The sequence below is a fragment of the Barbus barbus genome, assembly GCF_936440315.1.
Source record: "Barbus barbus genome assembly, chromosome: 43".
Taxonomy (NCBI): domain Eukaryota; kingdom Metazoa; phylum Chordata; class Actinopteri; order Cypriniformes; family Cyprinidae; genus Barbus; species Barbus barbus.
Genome location: NC_136721.1, coordinates 4,621,400 through 4,645,787, shown reverse-complemented (window position 1 = coordinate 4,645,787; position 24,388 = coordinate 4,621,400). Strand labels below are relative to the sequence as shown.

The following is a 24,388-nucleotide window of genomic DNA, read 5'->3' as shown; positions in this document are numbered from 1 at the left end:
GCATAAAAAAAAATATTTTGACATAAAAAACATTTTAAATGACAAAAAAAAATTCATTCCAAAACTTAAAACATGGACAACAATAAATTAAGTGATATCTGACATCAATATTATATAAAGTTATAGTAGATATTGAATAATGTATCACAAACATAAAATACCAAACATTTCCTTTAAATTGAACAATTATTTATTACAATTATACAATTGTTTATTTTACAATTCAGTAAATAATAATAATATATAGTCTACTTGTTTGAAACAAGTGCCATCTACAGGTTCATCGGCGTCAGAACAACAGAAACATTCTTGACTTAAGAACTTACTATTTATTCATCTTCCTATTCATATTTACAAGATATTTATCAGATTTTGTCTTTGATAAGCAAATATGCGCGATGTCTGATTATATCTAATGATCCTGCATTAAGTATAAAAGCACTACCCTATTTAACTTCTAGAGAAAGCAAATTTTAATTTGAAAGAATTTTAATTACGTTATTTACTTAGTAACTGCTTGCCACATTTCTACTGTATTCGTCAGTAAAATATTAATTATAGCCAAGCCTTCGCCATAGTAGAATTGCTGTTAGACGAGCGCCACCTAGCGGCTAATCTCCGTTATTCAGAATTGCGCATGCGCGGTGCGCATTCAAACAGTGTGCGTAATGGCTGCCTGATGGAGTAAGTGAAATGAGATGCTCCGTCTCTACTGCTTTTAATTTGACCATAACAAACGGATAACATCGAGACGTCTGAGCTAAAAATGGTTTATGCTCATCCAGAGACGAAATCTAACAGCGTGAAGTGATTAACCAACGTGTAAGTCTATTTTATAATATTTGTAAGGGAATAACGGGCACAGTTCTGCAATGCTACTGTTAGCTGGGCATTTTAAAATAATTTAACTCTACGTATTTAACACATTTACCTCAAAAACATTATTTGTTAGTGTTTTAAGGCCTCTGAAGCGGTTAAATATAAAGTTTACCTAATTATTAGCATTAAGACGATAGCCTTTAGTCAACACAAACTCCGCACAGCCAGTGAAAGTCAATCATTAATGTTCTGGTTCAAGGTTAAACCTGTGCTCTGTCGTCTTAACGATGCAATATTTGTTTATCTTTTCAATATTTCACAGGCGTCCTGTTTTTAAACTGTGTGGCAGTTGATGTGTCGGGGTTACTGGAGTTCAAACACGTTTAACACGACACGCGTGGAAATAACTAGTCCACGTGAGTTTAAATACGATAACTACAACACTATATTTTCGTCACAGCACAATTATTTGACTATATTGTTGACTGAAGCAGTATGGTTATGTAAGTGTAGTGGTTTTTCATCCGATGGTAATAAGAGAAGTAGGTGTGTCGTTCTTCCACTTCCGAAAAGTACCTTGGTAATTCCCATGGTTTCTTAAAGATAGGGTATTGCTGTGGCTTTGGAAGTATATTATGATTTTGTTTGGAGATAATGTCATATTCAGACATTTGTATTATTATGTGTTGTATATGTTTGTGTGTTTTAAATGTTTATTTGCTATCAACACTAAACGAACACCGGAGTTGTAAATGAAAATGTATACTCAAGGCAGTTTGTGTGTATATATATATATATATATATATATATATATATATATATATATATATATATATATATATATATATATATATATACACACATACATACAGAGGGGCAAATAAGTATGATACACTACCGATTGTAATTTTCATCGTAGGTACACCTCAACTGTGAGACAGAATATAAAAAAAATCCAGAAAATCACATTGTATGATTTTTGAACAATTGATTTCCATTTTATTGCATGAAATAAGTATTTGATATAATAGATTGTGGAGGTTTTGGTACAGAAACCTTTGTTTACAATTACAGAGGTCAGACATTTCCTGTAGTTCTTGACCAGGTTTGCACACACTGCAGCAGGGATTTTGGCCCACTCCTCCATACAGGTCTTCTCCAGATCTTTCAGGTTTTGGGGCGGTCACTGGGCAACACGGAGTTTCAGCTCCCTCCATAGATTTTCTATTGGGTTCAGGTCTGGAGACTGGCTAGGCCACTCCAGGACCTTTTAATGCTTCTTACGGAGCCACTCCTTAGTTGCCCTTGCTGTGTGTTTGTGGTCATTGTCATGCTGGAAGACCCAGCCACGACCCATCTTCAATGCTCTTACTGAGGGAAGGAGGTTGTTGCCCAAAATCTCACGATACATGTCCCCATCCATCCTTCCCTCAATACGGTGCAGTCATCCTGTCCCCTTTGCAGAAAAGCACCCCCAAAGCATGATATTTCCACCCCCATGCTTCACGTTTGGGATGGTGTTCTTGAGATTGTACTCATCCTTCTTCCTCCAAACACAGCGAGTGAAGTTTATACCAAAAAGTTCTATTTTGGTCTCATCTGACTACATGACCTTCTCCTATGCCTCCTCTGGATCATCCAGATGGTCTTTGGCAAACTTCAGACGGGCCTGGACATGTGCTGGTTTGAGCAGGGGGACCTTGTGCGCGCTGCAGGATTTTAATCCATGACGGTGTAGTGTGTTACTAATGGTAACCGTTGAGACTGTGGTCCCAGCTCTCTTCAGGTCATTGACCAGGTCCTCCCGTGTAGTTCTAGGCTGATCCCTCACCTTTCTCAGGATCATTGATACTACACGAGGCGAGATCTTGCATGGAGCCCCAGTCCGAGGGAGATTGACAGTCATCTTGAATTTCTTCCATTTTCTAATAATTGCACCAACAGTTGTTGCCTTCTCACCAAGCTGTTTGCCTATTGTCCTGTAGGCCATCCCAGTCTACAATTTTGTCCCTAGTGTCCTTAGACAGCTCTTTGGTCTTGCCCATAGTGGAGAGGTTGGAGTCTGATTGATTGAGTGTGTGAACAGGTTTCTTTTATACAGGTAACGAGTTCAAACAGGTGCAATTAATACAGTTAATGAGTGGAGGATAGGAGGGCTTCTTAAAGACAAAGGCCGTTTCTCAATATGTGTACTTGTCTGTACTTGTGTTCTTGTGGACTTGTGAAACGTCATCAGTCGCTGCCCAAGTACTGTTCCAATTCAAAGTTCACATCTAGCCAAGTCCAGTTCAAGTCCCCGGATGTGTTCTTGATCCGCCCCTTTTACCGAGGATGCATCGAGAGGTGACTTGTGTGGACTTGATACGGGCCATAACCCAGAATTCAGTTCGTCCTCCCGTCCTCGAGAGTCGAACTTGGCAAGTCCAAACTCGAAAGGACGGAAGTCCAGACTCTGCGAACTTGGTATTGAGAAACGGCCAAACTAACAGGTCTGTGAGAGCCAGACCTGTTCTTGCTGGTTGGTAGGTGATCAAATACTTATTTCATGCAATAAAATGTAAGTTAATTATTTAAAAATCTCAATGTGATTTTCAGTTTTTTTTAGATTCTGTCTCTCACAGTTGAGGTGTACCTACGATGAAAATTTGTAAGTGGGAAAACTTGAAAAATCATCAGTGTATCAAATACTTGTTTCCCCCACTGTGAGTGTGTATATGTATATGTGTATATGCATAATATGCGTTATTATTATTGTTATTATGATGCTTATTTTTTTATTTGGTCAAATTTCTGGTTGAAATATAAACTTGCCTCATCAGAGTGTCTTGATTTAGTTCCTCAAAGACTGCAAAACTGTGGTTTTAATAGGATTGCACTGTTGTTCTCTAAAATCATGTTTGTCTCTCAGTTTAGGTTGAGGCCTGTTCGGTGCCCTGCTGGTCATGGCGATGAAGGCCCGTGTGGAGGCGGTCCTGAACGTAGGTCTGCGGATCCCCAGCATCATGCTGCTAGAGGTGCTGTACCGCTGGGACGTCAGCTCCTTCTTCCAGAAGATCCAGAGGAGCAGTCTCAACAATAACCCTCTCTTCCAGTACAAATATATTGCCCTGTACCTGCATTATGTCGGTAGGTCCAAACACAACAAGGAACCAATCGCTGTCTATACAACAAGCACTGAATGACATTGAACTGGAAATGCTCTTCAAAAGAACTCCTTAAAGTCTTAGTTTTCTTATTCTTGGGCATTACTTATGGGGGAAAGCATGAATGATGTTGTGTTATTAGTTTTTTGCTTTTATTTATAGAGTCTAATCTAGACTTAGGGGTGGGCTTTTTTACTTGGACCAGTAAAATATCACCCATAATACCATAGCTGCAACACTTAAGTTGCACTTATTTTCTTCACCAAATGTAAAACATAAAAAAAAAGAATATCGTGAAAAACCTATTAAAATAGTTAAACAATGTTTTTGTAACTTATTTCAAAAAGTGAAACTTTCATATATTTTAGATTGATTACATGTAAAGTAAGACATTTCAAAAGTTTTTTTTAATTTTGATGATTAGCGCTTACAGCTCATGAAAGTTAAAATCCAGTATCTCAAAATATTATTTTCTAAGATCAATCAAAAAAAGGATTTGCAAAGCAGAAAAGTTCAAGTTCTTTAAAGTATGTTCATTTATGCACTCAATACTTTGTCGGGGCTCCTATCGCACAAACTCCAGCATCAGTGAGGAATGGCATGGAAGCGATCAGCCTGTGGCACTATTGAGCCTTCAGCTCGTCTGTATTGTTGGATCGACTGTTTCTCTTGAAAATGTACCATAGATTCCATATAGGGTTCAGGTCAGGCATGATGGTTGGCCAATCAAGCACAGTAATATCATGGTCAGCAAAGCACTTGGAAGTGGTTTTGGCAGTGTGGGCAGGTGCTAAAGTCCTGCTGGAAAAGGAAATCAACATCTCCATAAAGCTTGTCAGCAGATGGAAGCATAAAGTGCTCCAAAATCTCCTGGTAGACGTCTGCATTGACTCTGGACTTGATAAAACACAATGGACAAACACCAGCAGACTGTGAAAACTTCAAACTGGACTTCAAGCAGCTTGGATTCTGTGCCTCTCCAGTCTTCCTCCAGACTCCAGACATTGATTTCCAAATGAAAAGCAAAATTGAAATTAATCTGAAAAGAGGACTTTGAACCACTGAGCAACAGTCCAGGGCCCGTATTCCTGAAGATTCTAAGAATCCTTTTAGAGAGCTTTTCTAACTAGGAGTCTTAGCTTAAAAGTGATTCAGGACCAATCTGAGAGCAACTCCGAGCGAGGAAAAGACAAAAACTTTTATCTTAGTGAGGAGGCGGGGCTGACCCCATTGCTAGCGATGACACATTCTTTTAAAGACTGTGATTGGTTGGTTGACAAGAAGGAAATAAAAGAGCACTTTTAAGAGTAGGGTATATTATAAGCCTTCACTTTGAAATTACAGGCGTAATTTTTCCTATTTTACTGTACTCTCTCTCTCTCACACACACACACACACACACACATACACACACACACACACACATTATATATGTATATATATTCTTTATTTTTTTTATTTACCATGCTGTCATACTTACCGTATTTTATAGGAAATTAACAGAGACATAGCCTAATAAGTGCTGTAACAGACCCAAATCATCACTGCTGCATAGTTGCATTTTTCCAGTTGCCAAATATGTTAATGTAGTGATTACGTCCATTTCTTGCGCTATGGCATTTCAGCGCGGTGTCGGAGATGTTAGCATGTCTTTAAAAAGATCGGTCACAAACATGATCCCTGCACGAGCTAATGTGTAGCGTCTTATTAACTCACTGTCATGCATTGTGTGCAACGCATTTCTTCTCCCTCTTCATGCTTCGTCCATTTTCTCCACTGCTAAAGAAACTCTTAAGCCCCTTAAAAACTATTTTGGACCTTAAGACCTCTTTTAAGGGTTAAGATGCTTTCTGAATTACTTTTTTCTTTACTAGGATCTTTTCTTTAATTTTAAGAGGAAACACCCACATTTCTAAGAATTTTCTTAGAATTTTGTTACTAGGAGCAACTCTTAGCACTAAGATTTTTCATGAATACGGGCCCAGTTCTTTTTATCCTTAGATCCAGGTAAGACGTTGTTTCTGTTTCAGAAGTGGCTTGGTAGCCCTTTTCCTGAAGACGTCTGAGCGTGGTGACTCTTGATGCACTGACTCAAGCTTCAGTCAATAAACTCTCAAGTGTTTGAATCTGCTTTGCTTGACAGTATTCTCAAGCTTGCTGTCATCCCTGTTGCTTGTGCACCTTTTCCTACCCAGTTTCTTCCTTCCAGTTAACTTTGCATTTAATATGCTTTGATACAGCACTCAAACAGCCACACCTTTCAGTGATGACCCTCTGTGACTTGGTGGAGGGCATCAATGATTGTCTTCTGGACCATTGCCAAGTCAGCAGTCTAATCCATTATTGTGGTTTCAAAAACAAGAGATTCCCTGAATTTATACTGTAGAGATGGTCATTTAATAAAACTCAAATATAAATATTTGAATATATTGAGATACTGATTTTGACTTTCATGAGCTGTAAGCTCTAATCATCAAAATTAAAACACGAACTTTTGAAATGTCTTTACATGTTATGAATGTAAAATTTGCGCTGCTCATTATGAAAATGATCCAGTTGTGTGTTCTTTAATGTGCACGTTGTCAGTAGATCAGCCTTTTCGCTCACATCGGCATTTTCCCTGGTTAGTAAATCTGGGCCACAATATTTTGTTATACTACAGTATTAAGATTATGGCTGCATATCCAACTATATCAAATCATTTTCTGTGCTCCCATTGGTATCTGGCATTGGCATTGCTTTTGTGCTTATTGACATGAAGTTATTGTCTCAATCATCAAACACTAGAAGAATGATTTTTTTGTATGAATGATTCATTGTAGTAGGGCTGCATTAACAATGTCAATTCATCTGTATAAAAATAATTAATATTTTAGTGATCGTTCAGTAGTGCATTTCGGTGTCTGATATGCAGGTGCCTGCTACCTTTGCATTGCAAATACTATTTTGACTACTCCGTTTATCCAGCACCCTATCTCTGAGTGTACAAACCTGAAACGACTGCTGCATATCCAGTGACAGGGATGCGTGTTCTTAAATCATTATAGTTAAACATGCATATCCATCACTTAAAAATGTTCTTAGCTGCCTGGAAATAAACAGGCATGCAATAAATTTAGTGAGCTTAAGTCAAAGGCTGTCTTTTAGTTAGTTTATTATTCTTCATTAAATGTTGACACTGACGGTGATTTGCAGCATCAATGTGACCATACATCATTCATTTTAACGTAAGTTGTGGACCAGTGACATGATGCCACACTTCCGTCACCTGATACATTTTGATACAAAACGCCTACTTGGAAACCGTCAGCGCAGCGACTCTAGGAGCGCCAGCTAAACACTGTATGAACAGAACTGCAGTTCTATAGGCAATATATATGCCTTAAATAGTTGTACACATCTCTACCGCACCTTTCTTTCCTCCCTTTCCCTCTCTTTGCGTGACCTGTTCTGGACACTCGATCCAACCGAGCAGGTTTCATTGACGCTGATTTATGGGCACATAGAGTCAACACGTAAAATGTAACACACACTGAATGATGACAGAAACTAAACCACTAAACACACTTCAGATCAGAAACATTCATTCATGCTTAGGCAAATATTGGCATGCATTGTATCTTTTAAACCTATTGTGACGTCTACAATGCGTAGGGTATTTAGGATAAAATGATTAATATTTTAAAATGAACTCTTTTTTTAATGTAAGTTAATTATAGAAATAGACTTTTAAAAAGTTATGTTTACTTGCCTAGTTTAGGATAGCCTACTTTATATTTAGCTTTAATTGAAAGGGGAAAAAAAGTCTGTAGCATTTGGATATCTGAGTTAACTATTACATAAGCATAATCGTTGTTCGGTAGTCAGTATGGAGAGAACAGCTTCACTGTGCTTCTAACACACACACACACACATACACTTATAGACTAATGTCTAATTCTATCCGGAATGATTTAAGCATGAGGAAATGCTTTATAGATGATCACTTGCAAGCTAGATCCTCACCCAGCTGTCCAGGGCAGTGTATTAGATTTCTTCCTATTTGAATGTGCTGGATTCTCTCTGCATGTTTGGTGCAGCAGGCATAAACAACCACAACAAGAGCAACTGCTTGCAGGCCGGAGACAAATGAGGTCTTGCTTATGGCAGAATCTTTCCCAGACCTGCTCATCCAGCTAAAGATATCTGCAGCAGAGAGCTGTCCTAGTGGAAATATGCAGGCCAGCCTAGAAGATTAATCGTCAGGGTGTTTGATGTAACTTCCTGTCGGCCTGAACAGTCTTTTAGGTTTAGTGTGTCTTACAGATACTGCTGACACAGTTAGCAGGGTGGATCTCACACTACAATAAAGTTCTCACCAATAATGTTATTGACCCATCTTCTGACCCTAAAGTTTAAGTCCTGGTTTCTAGTTATAGGCTTTATGTGATTTAAACACAATGCTGTGTAATCCCATGGGATTGAATGAAATCAATACCTTTTCCTTTGCTGTAACACAATCTTTCAGCATTTTTAATGAGTACTGTCAGTAAAAACCAGAGCTGCATCTCACTTTCTGTTTCACGTGTTGTTTTTATAATCGCCAGCGTTAGCAAGTTAATTTGGTTAAATATCTCTTAACACGGAGCTAGTCTTGTATTGTTGTTGATCAGAATAACGTTTCAAAATAAAGCTTAATTTAAATTACAAAAATGTATTTACTTAAAATAATAAATTTATTTTGGCATAATATATTTGTATTATTACTTAGTTTTTACAGTAAGTACTATTTATACTTGCTTGTAGTTATTTGTATCTCAGTGTGCAAATAGCTAGTTGTTACAAGTAGTGATGAAAAAATAGTCTGTACAGCTAATTTTGAACAAAAATATGCATGAAATTGACCTAACAACAGAAATAATGTAATAAAAGAGATGGGAATTATTACATGATGTCTTATTTTTTAGTCTTTGACAAGCTACAGTAGAGGCTTTCTGTTTGTGCATGAATATATAGTTTTCTTGATAGTGTCAGTTTGACACCTAATGCTAAGGTTTTATCCAGTTTTTGAACGCAACAGGAAGATGTACACTCGCATGCATTCAAGGTGTAGGGAAAATGTTATTTCTATAATGTTATTGGTTAGACCACATGACATTTTAGAGACATTAAATGAAACCCTTTTCATTTAAACCTTTGGTATATGCTTTTTAACTCCATTTTTTAAAACATTTTCCTTTCTTGTGGGTGCTGTTAGTTTTCATTGACACTTATGTATAATTTAAAGGCAAAAATTAAATTTTTGTTTTGTGAAACCAAGATTGCAAAAGCACATGGTTTGTTAGTTTATCTAATGGAATGTATATCAGTATATCACTATTCCTGTCAGTAATTGAGACTCCCTTTTCTTCAGGCTACATCCTCAGTCTGGTGTTGTTGACTTTACCCCGGCAGCATCTGGTGCAGCTCTACCTCTATGTGCTCACAGCTCTTCTGCTCTTCGCTGGACACCAGCTCTCCAGGTCTGTTCTCACAGCACCCCATGCTTGATCTTATAAAACACAATGGCACATTGGGTTTGAAGTGCTGACACGTTGACAGTTTTTGTATACACCCACGCACAAATAAAAATGAGCGCTTAACACATTTTGACATTTAATGCAACTGTGTTTAGTAGTTATAATGACTGTACAACAAACAGTGCTCAATGACTGGTGTTCCTGCAGGGATTACGTATGTGGGGAACTGGACTCAGGTTTCGAAGGACCTCTCTACCTGGAGCCACTGTCCATGAACCGCTTTACCACAGCACTCGTCGGTACGTCCTGCATCATCAGCTCCAAAACAACATGATTTTATTCTCTTTACTGCTGCATTTGTCCCTGAAGCATTATAAGAGATTAGTTATTTGCAGCTGGTGTTGTGTTACTGAACTTCGGTTCCCACCCATGCTGGAGAAGAGACCTGACTGCTGAACTGCTAACTGCTGAACACTGAAACCGAAAGAGAAGAAACCAGATCTCAGTGTGCTCTATTTGCTAATGAATAGGCCCTATGAAATACTTCCAGTTTTACTAATGAGGCATTTAGAAACGGAATGGCATGCAACCAGACCTTTCCATGAATACATTTCTAACTAATTTAATTGATTTAAAAGATTGAAACTTCATCCCAAGGTAGTAAAACCCAAGACATTGTCACCTAATCAGCTTTTATCAACATATGTAATAGAGGTGGTATTAGGGCTGGGCGATATGGCCAAACAAAAATGATATATTATATTTTTTTTCATGTCAGTGAGCCTATTGTTTCAAATCAAGAAAAAGGTTTAGGTTGCCTTTATAATATTAATAATAATATAGCTTTTTTGTCTCTTATAAATGCACATTTGATAGTAGCTTGAGTTAGGATGCAGAGGTAAGTTTTTGTTCAGTATCAAAATCAGTAGCATCTGTAAAAAATGTAGCAACCTCAGTTTTATATATGGTTAAATCTATTCTGACCAAGTGTTTTTTTTTATTTAAATTAAGCATTGGTCTCCCATAGTAGCATACATTTTAAATAATCAAAAACACCGTTAAAACCACAGATAGCCTATAGCACCTCAATACCATGGTAAAAATATAACCATGGCTTTTAGGTAGCCTATTTGTATGAAAAACAGTAGTCTAAAAACATTCAGTATAAATGCACATATGATATAGCTTATAATTATATACCATTACTCCTGTAATAAAATTCAATGTGAATATCCCACATTTCTGCCACAATACCATGGTGCAGTGAGCGTTAACTACACTAAATCCTTAGTAAATGATTGCGATGTGTAGATTGAAGAGCCTTCTGACTGTCTCGCAGCACACAGTGTAAAATTATATTGTGATAATTATCATTATCGAATTATCGCCCAGCCCTAGGTGGCATATAGAATATCAGTTTGACAGGTCATCCATGGCTTCAAAAGTTGGATAAAAGAGAAGTAAGACAGAACAGGAGTAACTCTCTGCAGTAGAACAGAAATAGCTAAATTCATTTTGGCTCAGTTCTGTATCAAGGAACGTTTTTCATACTTTCAGGAAGTAATGGACGTCACAAGAACTTGTACTTCTCTCTAACATGTAACTATTTTAGCAAAGTCACAATTTACAGAAGTCAATGTACAAATTCTCTGACTTTTCCTGGAAAACCATGAAAAATACGGGTTTTAAAAAATCATGGAAGCCCTATAATAGAATTTTTGTAAAATACTTTTGTAAAAAAAAAAAAAGTTTTGAATTTAAGTGTTTTTGCAAGTGGAATCTGTAGAATGTTTAATAATATCCTGGGTAAATCGTGGAAAATCACAGAAATTTCTTGGAAAATAAGTTTTGTAGATATGCCAATCTCACAACAGATAAAATCTGTCTACTTTTTGCGAGTAATAATTACAAAAATGTTTAAAAATGTCATGGAAATAATAAAAAAAAAATCAAACATCATAGTTTTTTTCCCCTAAAATACTGTTAAAGTGGCTCTAAAATATTTCAACTGGTAGAAATGTCTCTTTGTAAGTGTAACATCTATAAATATATTTGCAATCCTGGGGAAAAGATTGGGGAGTCTAAGTCATTTTTAATCAAATATTTACCTCAGAACGGACTTTATATCCAGATATTTAATCCTGAAAATCTCTGTATTAATTTAGAAGAATCACACTGCAATACATTAATACATTTAGCACAGTTCACAAAGACAGCAGCACCGCAGGGCAGTTTCCTCATTTTACGTGAAATTAAACTATTTGAATAGAAAACATTCATATGCAAAATCTGTGTTCTTTTGCTTACCAGCCAAATGAAGATGTAAGATAACAACTATTAGCCTTTTGATTAGGCATGTCAAGTGACATGTCATGTCACATCCCCTTTGGCAGCACCACCACACAATTTGTGCAATTCAACAAAGTTGAAAAGAAAAGGCATTCAGTTATTCATTTGAAATTAAACTTTTTTTTAAACAATTATTTGATCCTTCATATCTAAATGCAAAAGCTTCATGCCTCCAGTGGAAAAAGAGTAAACTGATAGACACATAACTTCAGTAGTTAACCCTTTTTTAGAACAGATGTCTTTTATTTTCCCTGTCAACATGGCAAAGCAGATCACATTGTGGGCGCTCCCACTGGGAAAGTTTTAAGCAGCTCTTTAAAGGAAACATTGATGTGTGTTAGTGTGATGTATTTCTGTTCAGTGAGTCTGTAAGTTAGTGTTTGTTCAGTAAGCCTATCCTCTCCCTCAGGTCAGGTCGTGGTGTGTACGCTGTGTTCCTGCGTCATGCAGACCAAACAGATCTGGCTGTTTTCTGCACACCTGCTCCCCCTAGTGGCTAGACTGTGCCTCGTGCCCCTGGAGACCATCGTCTTCATCAACCGCTTCGCTATGATCTTCACCGGTTTGGAGGTGCTCTACTTCATCGCCTCCAACCTGCTGGTGCCGTACAATCTGGCCAAAACTGCCTACAGAGAGCTGGTGCAGGTATGAGTGTCATGGGTGTAGAGAGTGGGGTAAGATGTGTCGCCCCCTCAATCCAGGGATCATGTGCTTGTGGAATTTTCTTTTCTTTTTTTTAAGATTTATTTTTTAGCTTTAGTATGATAGGATAGTAGCTAGACAGGAAGTGGGAGCGAGAGAGGGGACAGAATCAGAAAGGTCCACGAGTTTGGACTCTAACTCGGGACACCCAAAGCGCAATGACTCTATTCATCGGCGCGTTGCCCACAAGGCTATCGTTGCCAACATTGTGTGCATTTTTCAAATGTGAAATTGCTTTTCTGCATGGGAGATTAAATTAATAATTTTTTAACACTTATTTTAAGCAAATTTGTATAAATATTTTTGAAAAATATATACCCTACCTTGTGTTGGTTTTTAATTAATTGGGGTTGGTTTTAATTTTTTTTTGAGTACAGTAAGAACAGTAATATTGCCAAATATGATTAAAACTTCTGTTTTAATGTATTTTAAAATTAAATTTATTGCAGTTATGTCAAGGCTGAACTTCAGTATCATTTGATCCTTCAGAAATCATTACAGCAGATCTGGTGTCAAATAAACATTTCTTATCATTTGTTAAAATGACTGGCTATAGCATTATTTTTCAAAGAAAAAGCTATATAAACATAACATGTTTCCTAAATATCTACAAAAATATGTTATTTTTTGGCTTTTAGAAGAGTCAAAAACTTACAGCACCTTTAATTGCCTTCAGTGAGCATTTTTTACTTGCATTATTAGGCTAGCATTAGTGTTTTTGTGATATTGAAATTGATGAGGAGAATTGTGAAATTTCAATGTTATCAAGACATTTACAAAAATAAATGTCAGAGGTGTGTGTATGTATGTGTGTGTATGTATGTATGTGTGTGTGTGTGTGTGTATATATATATATAAGTTATTGAGAAGTAAAGTGGATCAAATTGTGATGAGTCTTTGGTCATATCGCCCACCCCTAGATTTTGAATATTAAACTTTCTTGGTTTGTGAATAATGTGGAGTAAAAGAAGTTGTTTTTGCCCATCCTACCAGCCAGTCTTTGATCCCTAGGTAACATCCCCTTTCTCCTGTGTTCTGTAGGTGGTGGAGGTGTATGGTTTGCTGGCTCTGGGCATGTCTCTGTGGAATCAGCTGGTTCTGCCTGTTCTCTTCATGTGCTTTTGGCTGGTGCTGTTTGCACTGCAGATCTACACCTACTTCAGCACACGGGACCAGCCGCCCTCCCGAGAGAGGCTGCTCTTCCTGTTCCTCACCAGGTCTGACTGCTGCAACATATAGTTCACTGTTTTTAATCAGCACGAAGGTTAGCGTCTAGATTATGGATGCTAACGATTAATCGACAATCGAAAACTTATTGACGATCGATTCAGCGCAGTGTGTTCGTGCACAAAACATGCCGCAGACACACAAGAATAAAAGAAGCGAGCACTTATGGTGCGTTCACACCAGACGCGAATGAAGCGTTAAGCGCGAGTGATTTACATGTTAAGTCAATGCAAAGACGCGAATAGACATCCTGCGGCGCGATTCGCGCGAATGAGGCGCCGCGCTAACCAATCAGGAGCTTGCTCTAGTAGTGACGTGATTATGAGCAAGGCAGAAATCAAAACAACAATAGAGGACTAAATCATCGTAGCTGTATCCGGAGCTGTACTATAGACCAAAGATTACCTGTTAGATTTACCCAAAACAAATTATATCTTATGTTTATCCACTACAGAGACATCAGAGCCAGCGGCAAATGTCAGAAGGACTAGCCGAGGTTATGCTCCTCTCTTCGGGATACATGAGCACGAGCGCCCGGTGATCGCCTGGAGCTCACGGCTCCGAAATCGGCGAAGCACATTTTCAAATAGGGGCTGTTTTTATAAATAAACCGCAGATTTGAGTTTTAAACAACTACATTCTCGGCTGAAATACACGCGTCCAGTGTTTCCATAGCACATAAAGGGCTGATTTTATTTGCCAAATTCTATACATATGCTCTCTGTGGCAGTCATTGTGCCCCCTGGCAGAAGCCCCGCCCATGACGCGAATTCGCGTCTGTTGTGCAGTGAATTTCACGCGCGAATGAAGCGAGTAAACCCAAAATGTTCACGCGTCCAACTACGCGCGAATAGCGCGATTTATTCGCGCAAGTCGCGTCCGGTGTGAACGCACCATTAGGCCTGTGACAGTGATGGGCTGGATCACTTGCACGAATAATTCACATTTTACAAATTATGCTTTTGATGTGATCCAAACTTTAAAATTGCATTAAATAGAAATGTATCCTCCCAATATTCAAAAGCAACTGACACCATTTGTAAATGGTCAGAAAAGTGAATATCTTCCGCACAAGAAAGCAAGTCAGGAAAAGCGAAACTGAATACCGACGCATGTGAAATACTCCTACTATGGAGTGACATGCTGAAAAAAATGGATATAAAAGTAAGTATATATTAATATTAATTAGTTCCTACCACTTATTAATTTGTGGCCACAGTCCATTAATTTGTTTAAATTAAATCTAAGGTACAACGTGGCCATGATTTAATTAAAATGAGTGAACAAATTAAGTCATGGGAACAAATTCTTAATTTGTGTTAAATTTGTGGAAATTCAAATGGCCAACCAACGTGCAAAACCGAACACAAAGCTTGATTTAAATTTATGGGCTCATGTACCTCTCTCATTCAGCTTGAATCCAAATGTTTCCATTGTGGCAATGTAACATTTGCCTTCTAACCAATTATTTCTCTTGTGAACAAAGCTTTGTACTTTACATATCATGATGTTCATGTAAAAAGGTGTTTCTTGTGGGCAAAAACTAGTTTTGTCGTATCACCGCTGGTGGTAGCAGTTAGTCATGCTTACTGGCACAGCTCTATGTGCTTTAGTTACATTTGGGATCGTTTTACTTTTAAATGGTGATAATGTTAATGGCAAACATTGTGATCATGTTTTAAAATAAAATACAGCGAGCATCATCATACCATTTAAAAATGGTGCATTCGGTAGTCTCAATGACAGAATATGAAACGGCCAAAATAACCTCCATTTAAAATAAAATGATCCCAAATGAAATTATTATCGTGTTGATTCATTTTACAATCTTGCTTAATAGCCTTTTAGATTTTGCACATCCTGTAATGCTGGTGATTATATACCACTGTGGTAGAAGCATATTGAATTATTAGGTTTATGATTAAGTGATTTAATTTAATTGAATTGTAAATTGACGTACCTAGGCTAGATATAAACCAGAATCCATTGCAACAAGGATTTGGAACAGCGGAAAATAGGGCAGTAGAAATCCAAGTCACTGTTTAACAATATGTAACATACAGTATGTAAATGTTTTGTTGGTTGTGTGTTCTCTGCAGTATCGCTGAGTGCTGTAGTACTCCTTACTCTCTGCTGGGGTTGGTCTTCACTGTGTCTTTTGTGGCGCTGGGCGTCCTCACCCTCTGCAAGTTCTACCTACAGGGTTACAGAGCTTTCATGAATGACAATGCCATGCACAGGTGAGGAACGTCCAACCCAAATATGCTTACAGTGCTCCATTTCAAAACAACTTTTTGCAGGGACTTGTATATAGATAAGAGTGTATGCAGTAGTTGTTTTCTCATCTGGTTTTCAGGGGCATGACGGAGGGTATCACTCTCCTGATCTTGGCTGTTCAGACTGGGCTCATCGAGCTGCAGGTCATTCACAGAGCTTTCCTCCTCAGCATCATCCTCTTCGTCGTGGTGGCTTCCATTCTGCAGTCCATGCTGGAGATTGCTGACCCCATAGTTCTGACACTGGGGGCCTCCAGAGACAAGTAAGAGCCTCAAAACATCTTGCATACTTCACGCCTGATCAGAATACAGCTTTCCTGCAACTTTTAGACTAGACACAGGGCTCCAGACTGCGACTAAATGGTCGCATTTTGCGATAATGTTTTCTGCCGGTGCGAGTAAATTTTGTGAGCGGTCACACTGGCATCATAAAACTCATAAAACGAAACAAATGCGTAAGAAAATCCCGCTACTTGTTTGAGCTGTGCAGTGCAGACCGTTTATCAGCTCGGACCGCAAAACAAATGAACTTGTCCGAGCTCAGAACATCTTTACTCGGGAACCAAATTTGAATTCTCGACACTGTTACAGCACAGCGCTGCGAGATCTAGTGAGAATCGTTTGAATTCACCACAGAATGAATAAAGATTGCTGTGAGATCTAATGAGGTTCATTCAAATTCTGCACAGAATTCTCTCTTATAAATGGATCAAACAGCACTGATGTAAAAACCCAGACGCAGTAACGCTAACTGAAACCATGGTATTGTGGCAGAAATAGTCAAATGTTATTACATTCATTTCAGGTTTTGTACAACCTTTTGAGAGAGAAATTCAAGCCATTTTCAATGACTTTCAAGCATTTAACACAACTATTTCCAGCACCTTATTTTTAATGGGATGACCAAAATATACTGTGGTGAACAAACACTTATGTAAAATTAAAAAATACATCAAATCACCATTATAACCTGTAGATGGCAGCAGATGAGCACTTATTTGCTTATTAGTCATCCATTTATACAATTTCCTTTATATTTTGACATTATAAAATAACAATTATAACATCGCTATTATAAAATATCAAATCATCATTGTGTCAGAGTATTGCTCTTTTTGTATATGAAGTAAGAAAATTCACAAAGTGCTTTGAAAAACAATCTTCTTCAATTTCAGACCTGCCAACCTGTACGCATTTTGCGTAGCGGGCACGCATTTTGACCTCAAAGTACGCAGGTACGATTTGTCACTTTAAACTACGCAAAAACCTGCTGACGCCTTTGTGCAGCACAAACCAATCAAGCAACGGCAAAGAAAGAGCACTTCGACCAATCAGAGCTCTGGGTTCATTCCCCATCTAACCAGTGGGATGATTGACAAATGCGTAGACCTATCATTAAAAACAGACTGCAAATAGACAGCAAAACAAAATCCTGCTCGGTCTCGTACCTTTTTTACTACGGCCGTCTGATATCTTAAAAGAGGACTGTACACACGGTACTTACAACTAAGGTAAACGGGTTGGGGTGGATGTGGAAAGTTACAATATTGAGTTGTTAACTTAATCCTCTGGAGTCGACGTTATCGCATTGATATTCTAGACGAACTATGAATAGAATAAAAGCACATATTCATATTTAGTCAGATCTTAGGGCTTTTAGTCCAAAAAAGTGCACGTACTTGGATAAATACTGATATATTTGCACTAGAGCTTCGCCCGTGTCTAATAAACCTTTAAAAAAGTCTTACCGAACTATTCAAATCTGTGTTCGGCTGCTGAGAGAGCAGACAGTTACCATGTTTGGGTAACAGCTTCACAAACAGCCTTTTCAACTACACAGTATTATTTCTGTATTACAGTCATTCATAAGTTAATAGTTCAGATATAAACACTGATGTTTATGGTAGTGATCAAAATAGACCTTTTGAAAGTTAACTGGCGCTTCAAATAACGTTTGTGTTGATTGCATTGTTTCACCACTAGGTGGAGACAAGTGACTTAAAAAATGTATTTGTGATTGAATCAAGAGATTCGTTTAAAAACGCTGATTCGTCCAGTAAAGAAAAAAGTGAAGTATTTATGAGTGAGACAGTAAATCATTCAAACCACTTTTTCATAATTTTTATATGAACTAAATATATTATAAATACATATTAATTTAAATGTTTAATAATTCGTTCAAATTAAACACTTTTAAATAGACTACAGCAATGATATTTTGTCACACATTATTTTGTTTCGTGGGAGTATCGTGATCTCTGTCTGAGACAAAAATCGTGATTCTCAATTTATCCAGAATCGTGCAGCTGTAGTATGTGTGCAGACCTTTGGTAAATATCTAACATGAATAACATTATCCTAACACTACATAATTTTCAAGCCAGTTTGCCTATTCACCAAGCATTTAAGTTGGCAAAGTAGTGTAAAGTACCCCCCACGGTTGCCATCTCACAAGTGGTACTCCAAAAAAATTTCAAAGGTTGGCAGGTCTGCAATTTGCTACTAAATGACATAATCACAGAAGTTGTTGGTCAGTTCCATATAAGATTAATAAGTAATAAATTATTAAGAGTGCACATTTTCTGAATGGTTGGAACGTTTTTTTTTTAAATTATTATTTTAATTTAATTTCAAAATGGAACTAGCTTCCAAAAAAGTCTTGTGACAGTGTGATAAAACAGTAAATGTTAAGAGATGTGCACTACGGGCATGTTATTTTTGACTTATTAGTTTTTAAAATTGAAGTATACATCTTCATGCCAAAAAAAAATGCATGCAAAAATGTGCTAGATTGGCCTTTTAATCCGGATATAAATTTATTAGAACGCTGAAGAGGGCTGTCTGGGTCGATATGTGTTTTTTTTTTTTTGGTCTTGAGGACCTGTATGTTGAGCCTTTCTTCTGTCTTGGGTTTTTGCAGGAGTCTGTGGAAGCACTTCCGAGCAGTGAGTCTATGTCTTTTCCTGCTGGTCTTCCCTGCTTACATGGCTTACATGATCTGCCAGTTCTTCCGTATGGACTTCTGGCTGCTCATAATCATCTCCTCCAGCATCCTCACGTCACTGCAGGTACACAAACCTTACACAGCAATACAAATGAACAGAAGTGGTATAGTAGTAAATATCAGTTGATTTTCATGGTGACTAGGGATGCACAATATACACTACCAGTCAAAAGTCTTTGAACAGTAAGATTTTTAATGTTTTAAGAATTCTCTTCTGCTCACCAAGCCTGCATTTATTTGATCAAAATATACAGCAAAAGTAGTAATGTTGAGAAATATTTAGAATTTCTATAATTAGAAGTTATTATAGAAATTAATACTTTTATTTAGCAAGGATGCTTTAAATTGATCAAAAGTGATGATAAAGAATGTTATTAAAGATTTCTATTTCAGATAAATGCTGTTTTTCTGAACTTTCTATCTATCAAAGAAACCTGAAAAATTATTTTCAACTTTTTTTTTTTTGAAGCAAATCTGAATATTAAAATAATTTCTGAAGGATCATATGACTGGAGTAATGATGCTAAAAATGCAGCTTTGAAAACACCGGAATAAATGGCTATTTAAAATACATTCAAATAGAAAACAGTTATTTTAAATAGTAAAAATATTTCAAAATTTTACTGTTCTGTGTTTTAAATCAAATAAATGCAGGCTTGATAGGCAGAAGAGACTTAATTTAAAAACATAAAAAATCTTGCTGTTCAAAAACATTTGACTGGTAGTGTATCGGCGGATAAATGTTCATTTTTATCGTTATGAACCAATAAGAAAATTTAGCCGATATATTAAAGCAGATAAATAATGCATTATTTCCTTCAGAAACAATTTAGATGCACACTGTTTGCCATGATGGTTTTTAATAGTGGTTGAATGGATCGTAGTTGATCCGTATAGGCCCAGGCCCCACGGTTCGGCACGCATGTGATCCGCGGATTAATTGCAAAATTTAACCATAATAGAGTGAAAGTTTATCAATTGTATGGTAAAAGCGGTCGGTTATGTCTTAAGTGAACGAAAACAGCTGAGAAAGAAATCGGATGTGTATCATTATATTGGATCCGTGCGTCAGGTCTTAAAGCTAAGGGACGGCAGCCTAATCATACCTGTTGCTGTCATTATGCTCATCAAACAACAAGTTTTTGACAAAGATAAATCTATATTTAATTTATACAGTGAACGCTATGCAGTATTATTTTACACTTGATTATTAAATCTCTGTACAAAATACTACTGACTTTATTTGTAACATTGTTCTGTTGTATTTATCTATGCTTGTAATGTGTATTTGTTCTCATTTTTACTTGTCTCATTAATAATGTTTGAACTTTCTCAGGCTACGAATATTTGCTGTGGTATCGAAGAAGTACTTATGGAAAGCAAAGTTACTTTGAAACTAAATTTTTTTCATTTTTTTATCTCAAAAACCGTAATATGATCCGAACCGTGAGATTTGAGATCTTTTGAACCACCTTGCATGAAATGTTATTGGAATCGCTTCGAAAAGGAAAATACAGTGAAGTGCAACATGTGCAGGGCAAGCCTGTCATATAGGCTACATAAAATTATATTGAGAACATTACTGTAAAATAATTTTATGGAATTTTTGTGCACCCGTGTTTTAGCCCGTTGCTACGGGAACAGCATGTCTACAACGGAGCTACACCATGACTAGCACAGTTAAGTTTGCTTGTGCAATTGTATTGTGTTTATACATATCTGATTTATAGAATGTGTTTGGTTAAGCTAATAGAGGGTAAATAGTGCACAGTTTGCCGTTGATCATCTTTAGCGCAACGCACGCAGCTCAAAAAGCAGCGCACAACAGTAAATAACTATGATTGGGACTGTCATATATAACACTATAACGAGAACACTAAATAAATCATGAAATTATAAATGTTAATATTATATTAATAATAATAATATTATTAATATACTGCTAATATATTAATAATAACCACTGTTATTTTTATCTTATTTTTTATATTATTGCTTTATCTTTTATTGTAATTACTTTCATCAACAATATGGTTTAACTAAAATCATTTCTTTATTGTCCGTGTGGAGGCTATTCTATTTAATGTATGCATGGTACATGATTTTAGATTTTTTTTTTTTTTTTTTTTTTTTTTACGCAATTAATATTGTCAAGTGACTTGTTTGCATTGAAGCATTATTTTATTTATTTGTAAGGCTGCTTTTATCTTTGATTTATGTTAAAGTGTTCAGTAGCTTTTAATGGTGAGACTTTTATTTTTGTTATCAAGCTCTCAAAAATTATATAAAAATTTTGATTTCGATATATCAGGCAACTTATCGGGTATCGGCTTTCATATGTAAGGAATTATCGGTATTGGCCAAAATGTTCATATCGGTGCATCCCTAATTGTGACAGTTTTCTGCTACTTAGGTTTTTGTGTTTTAGTAACGGGACATTTATGATGGGTTGTCTACCTTTTGTTATTGCAAAAGAAATATATACTGTTTCCGAGGCAGAATTTTTTTTTTTTTTTTTTTTTTTTTTTTTTTGTCAAATATTTTGCATAGATAATTATATATAATGTATACATTTACAAATGCATATAAATTTAAGTGTCTAATATATGATATGATATAATGGATTACACTCGCAGGTTCTTGGTACACTTCTGATCTACATCATCTTCATGGTGGAAGAGTTTCGTAAGGCTCCTGTTGAGAACATGGATGAAGTCATCTACTGTGTCAATGGGACCTACCGGCTCCTGGAGTTTCTGGTGGCTGTCTGCGTGGTGGCCTACGGTGTTTCAGAGACCCTGTTTGGAGAATGGACTGTAATGGGCTCCACCATCATCCTGGTTCACTCCTATTATAACGTGTGGCTAAGGGCCCAGCTGGGCTGGCAGAGCTTCCTGTTGCGCAGAGATGCAGTTCACAAGATCCAAAGCATGCCCACTGCTTCCGCATTACAACTCCAGCAACATAATGACATCTGTTCTATATGCTTTCAGGTAAGGAGTGTTTAAGATGTTTTCAGTGCATTTATTCACAACATAAGTTCATTTGAATCATTCAAAAAGACTTTTGTGTTCTTTCACTGGAGTTCATAACTGAAGTGTTGATCAGTTTAAAATGTTATAATATTATATGGGCCAGGTTTTTATGTAATGTTTTAAATGATGATTTTTATTCTATACCAAGTTAGAGGGTTTCAGTTACTATGTAACTGAGAGAGAATTTGTTTACTATGCGTTCTTCACAATTGTTCCAAAAGGGGTTTTTGGTTCCTCAGTGAAGCTTTCAGTGATCAGTTCTTAGAAGAACCATTTTTTAAAAATAATCTGAAGTCCCATTTGTGCTCTGAAAAGTTTTCATGGATGTTGAAGTCTTTATTGAAATGAACATTATACCCAAATAAATCGGAATCATAATTTAATCAAATCAAGAGATTATGAATTGTAACCAAATGTGGAAATCTTTATTGATATCAAGCTTCATTAGTTTTGCACATACTTAGCAATACCATCTTGAACAGTTGTTGCCTGTGCTCACTGCCATTTGAATCTGAATTTGCTACCGCTAGCCATTAAACCATTTCCTCATTTGTCAACATGCTTATAATTTCACTTCTTATCTTGGCTGTCTAGTTTTAAACATTGTTTCTCACTTCCATCTTTCAATTGCAGGATATGAAGTCTGCTGTCATCACGCCATGCAGCCACTTTTTCCACGCTGCCTGCTTAAAGAAGTGGCTGTATGTGCAAGAAACATGTCCTCTGTGCCACGGCCAGCTCAAAAGCCAATTACAGCCAACGAGCTCTCCAGGTGCCGCCAACCAAGGCACTCCACCAGCCAATCAAAACACAGCAGATGTGGAACAGGAGCAGGGTGAACCACAGGTTGAGCTGGACACTGAGGAAGGCACTCAAGCAAAAAACACTCCTCCTGTGAAAACCTCAGCTGAGCCAGAGCTTGGAACGGATTTGCTGTCAGGGAGCTCGAAAATCCAGCCCAAAGAATGCGATATAGCGGCAGAGAGCAGCACCAGCCCAGATGGGGATTTGAATGATGGTTCGTGCACGTCAGATGTCCATTCCTCTTCATGAGCAAATGACAACCCTCAACTCTTATCAGCCTGTTAGGTGTCGCCACAGACACTTCATATTGCCAATATTGAGGACTCCATTAGAAGACGATAGGGATGGTTTACCCTAAAATAAAAGTTCTGTCATCATTTACTCATACTCTTAACGTTCCAAACCCTTTTTGTGGAACACAAAAGAAGATAGTTAGAAATTTGTTCCAGCTGCTCTTTTCCATATAATGAAAAGGGGACAAAGGCTGTTAACATGGAAGCTTGTTCCCACCACAGAATAAAAAATAATTGCTACTAATTATCTGACAATTTGGACTTTCTCACAAATGTAAAAAAAAAGGCAAAATTGCGAAATATTAACTCTCAATTCTGAGTGTACATCTGACAGTTTTTTTTTTTTTTTTTTTTTTTTTTTCACCATGGAATAAAAAAAGGTTTATATTGTGAGTTTCTTAAATTTACAAGTCAGCAATTTCTTTTTTTTTTCTGCAATTGCGACTTTTAATCTCACAATTATGGGTTTATAACGCACAGTTGACTTTTTCTCAGAATTGTGAGTTTATATCTCGCTATTGCAAGTTAACATTCTGCAGTTAGGACTTTTTTGGCAGTTTACATCTTGCAATTTTTTTCGGCCACAGATAATAAAGATAATTCCGACTTTATATCTCGCATTTGCAAGTTAACATTCCACGGTTATGATTTTACAGTTTACATTTCGCCGTTTTGGAAGTTGGAAGTATTTTTTTTTTTTTTTTTTTCCATACTGTGAAAATATCTCCGTACAAGTTGTTTATACAATTCAAAGTATCCTAAAGCTTGGATTACTCTGTGTAGGAAACAGACCAATATGAAGTTGTTACTTAAAATATTAAAATATTTTTTTTATAATCTGCTAAACTTCTCCTTTTGTGTTCCACAAAAGAGCATTGTACAAATTTGAAATGGCATGAGTAAAGGATGACACCGTTTAGACTTTTAGAATGAACTGTCCCTTTAGGTTGGTTACGTTTCTCTCAGCTCACGGATGCATTTCATATGATCTGTTCACATTATTGCTGGTCAAAGACATTTCAGAGTACTGCCCAACGTAGTAACTACACATTTAGTTTTGTGTGAAAATTGAGTTACTAAAATAGGCTCTTAAAAACTGATATCTTTGACAGACGGGTTTGGCACAACTATACTCAGATTCAGAAATTCAATCAAGAAACCTAATTTTTTCTCAATTTGAGTGCTGGTGTAGGTACAGAGTTTCGCCTTTGTAGAGCGGAATAGTTTTCAGTATGCCT

At 36.9% G+C, this 24,388-nt stretch overlaps 1 protein-coding gene across 3 annotated transcripts in view; it reads left to right on the top strand.

The window, feature by feature from the left end:
• The first annotated feature begins 630 nt into the window (after positions 1-630).
• The window catches only part of LOC306862224 (RING finger protein 145-like), a 24,970-nt gene continuing 1,212 nt past the window's right edge, over positions 631-24,388 (top strand). The window contains exons 1-12 of one of the 3 annotated variants that reach the window (XM_079404959.1): positions 659-822; positions 3,728-3,945; positions 9,355-9,463; positions 9,668-9,759; positions 12,219-12,454; positions 13,553-13,728; positions 15,838-15,978; positions 16,095-16,277; positions 18,935-19,082; positions 20,644-20,697; positions 21,655-22,011; positions 22,687-24,388. The exon at positions 22,687-24,388 is cut by the window's right edge and continues 1,191 nt beyond it. In XM_079404959.1, coding sequence (XP_079261085.1) covers positions 3,762-3,945; positions 9,355-9,463; positions 9,668-9,759; positions 12,219-12,454; positions 13,553-13,728; positions 15,838-15,978; positions 16,095-16,277; positions 18,935-19,082; positions 20,644-20,697; positions 21,655-22,011; positions 22,687-23,106 — 2,100 coding nt within the window. In that variant the 5' untranslated portion in view covers positions 659-822; positions 3,728-3,761 and the 3' untranslated portion in view covers positions 23,107-24,388. Of the gene's footprint in view, positions 823-3,727; positions 3,946-9,354; positions 9,464-9,667; positions 9,760-12,218; positions 12,455-13,552; positions 13,729-15,837; positions 15,979-16,094; positions 16,278-18,934; positions 19,083-20,643; positions 20,698-21,654; positions 22,012-22,686 lie in introns of all 3 variants that reach the window. The other 2 variants (XM_079404960.1, XM_079404961.1) reach the window with 2 other exon arrangements.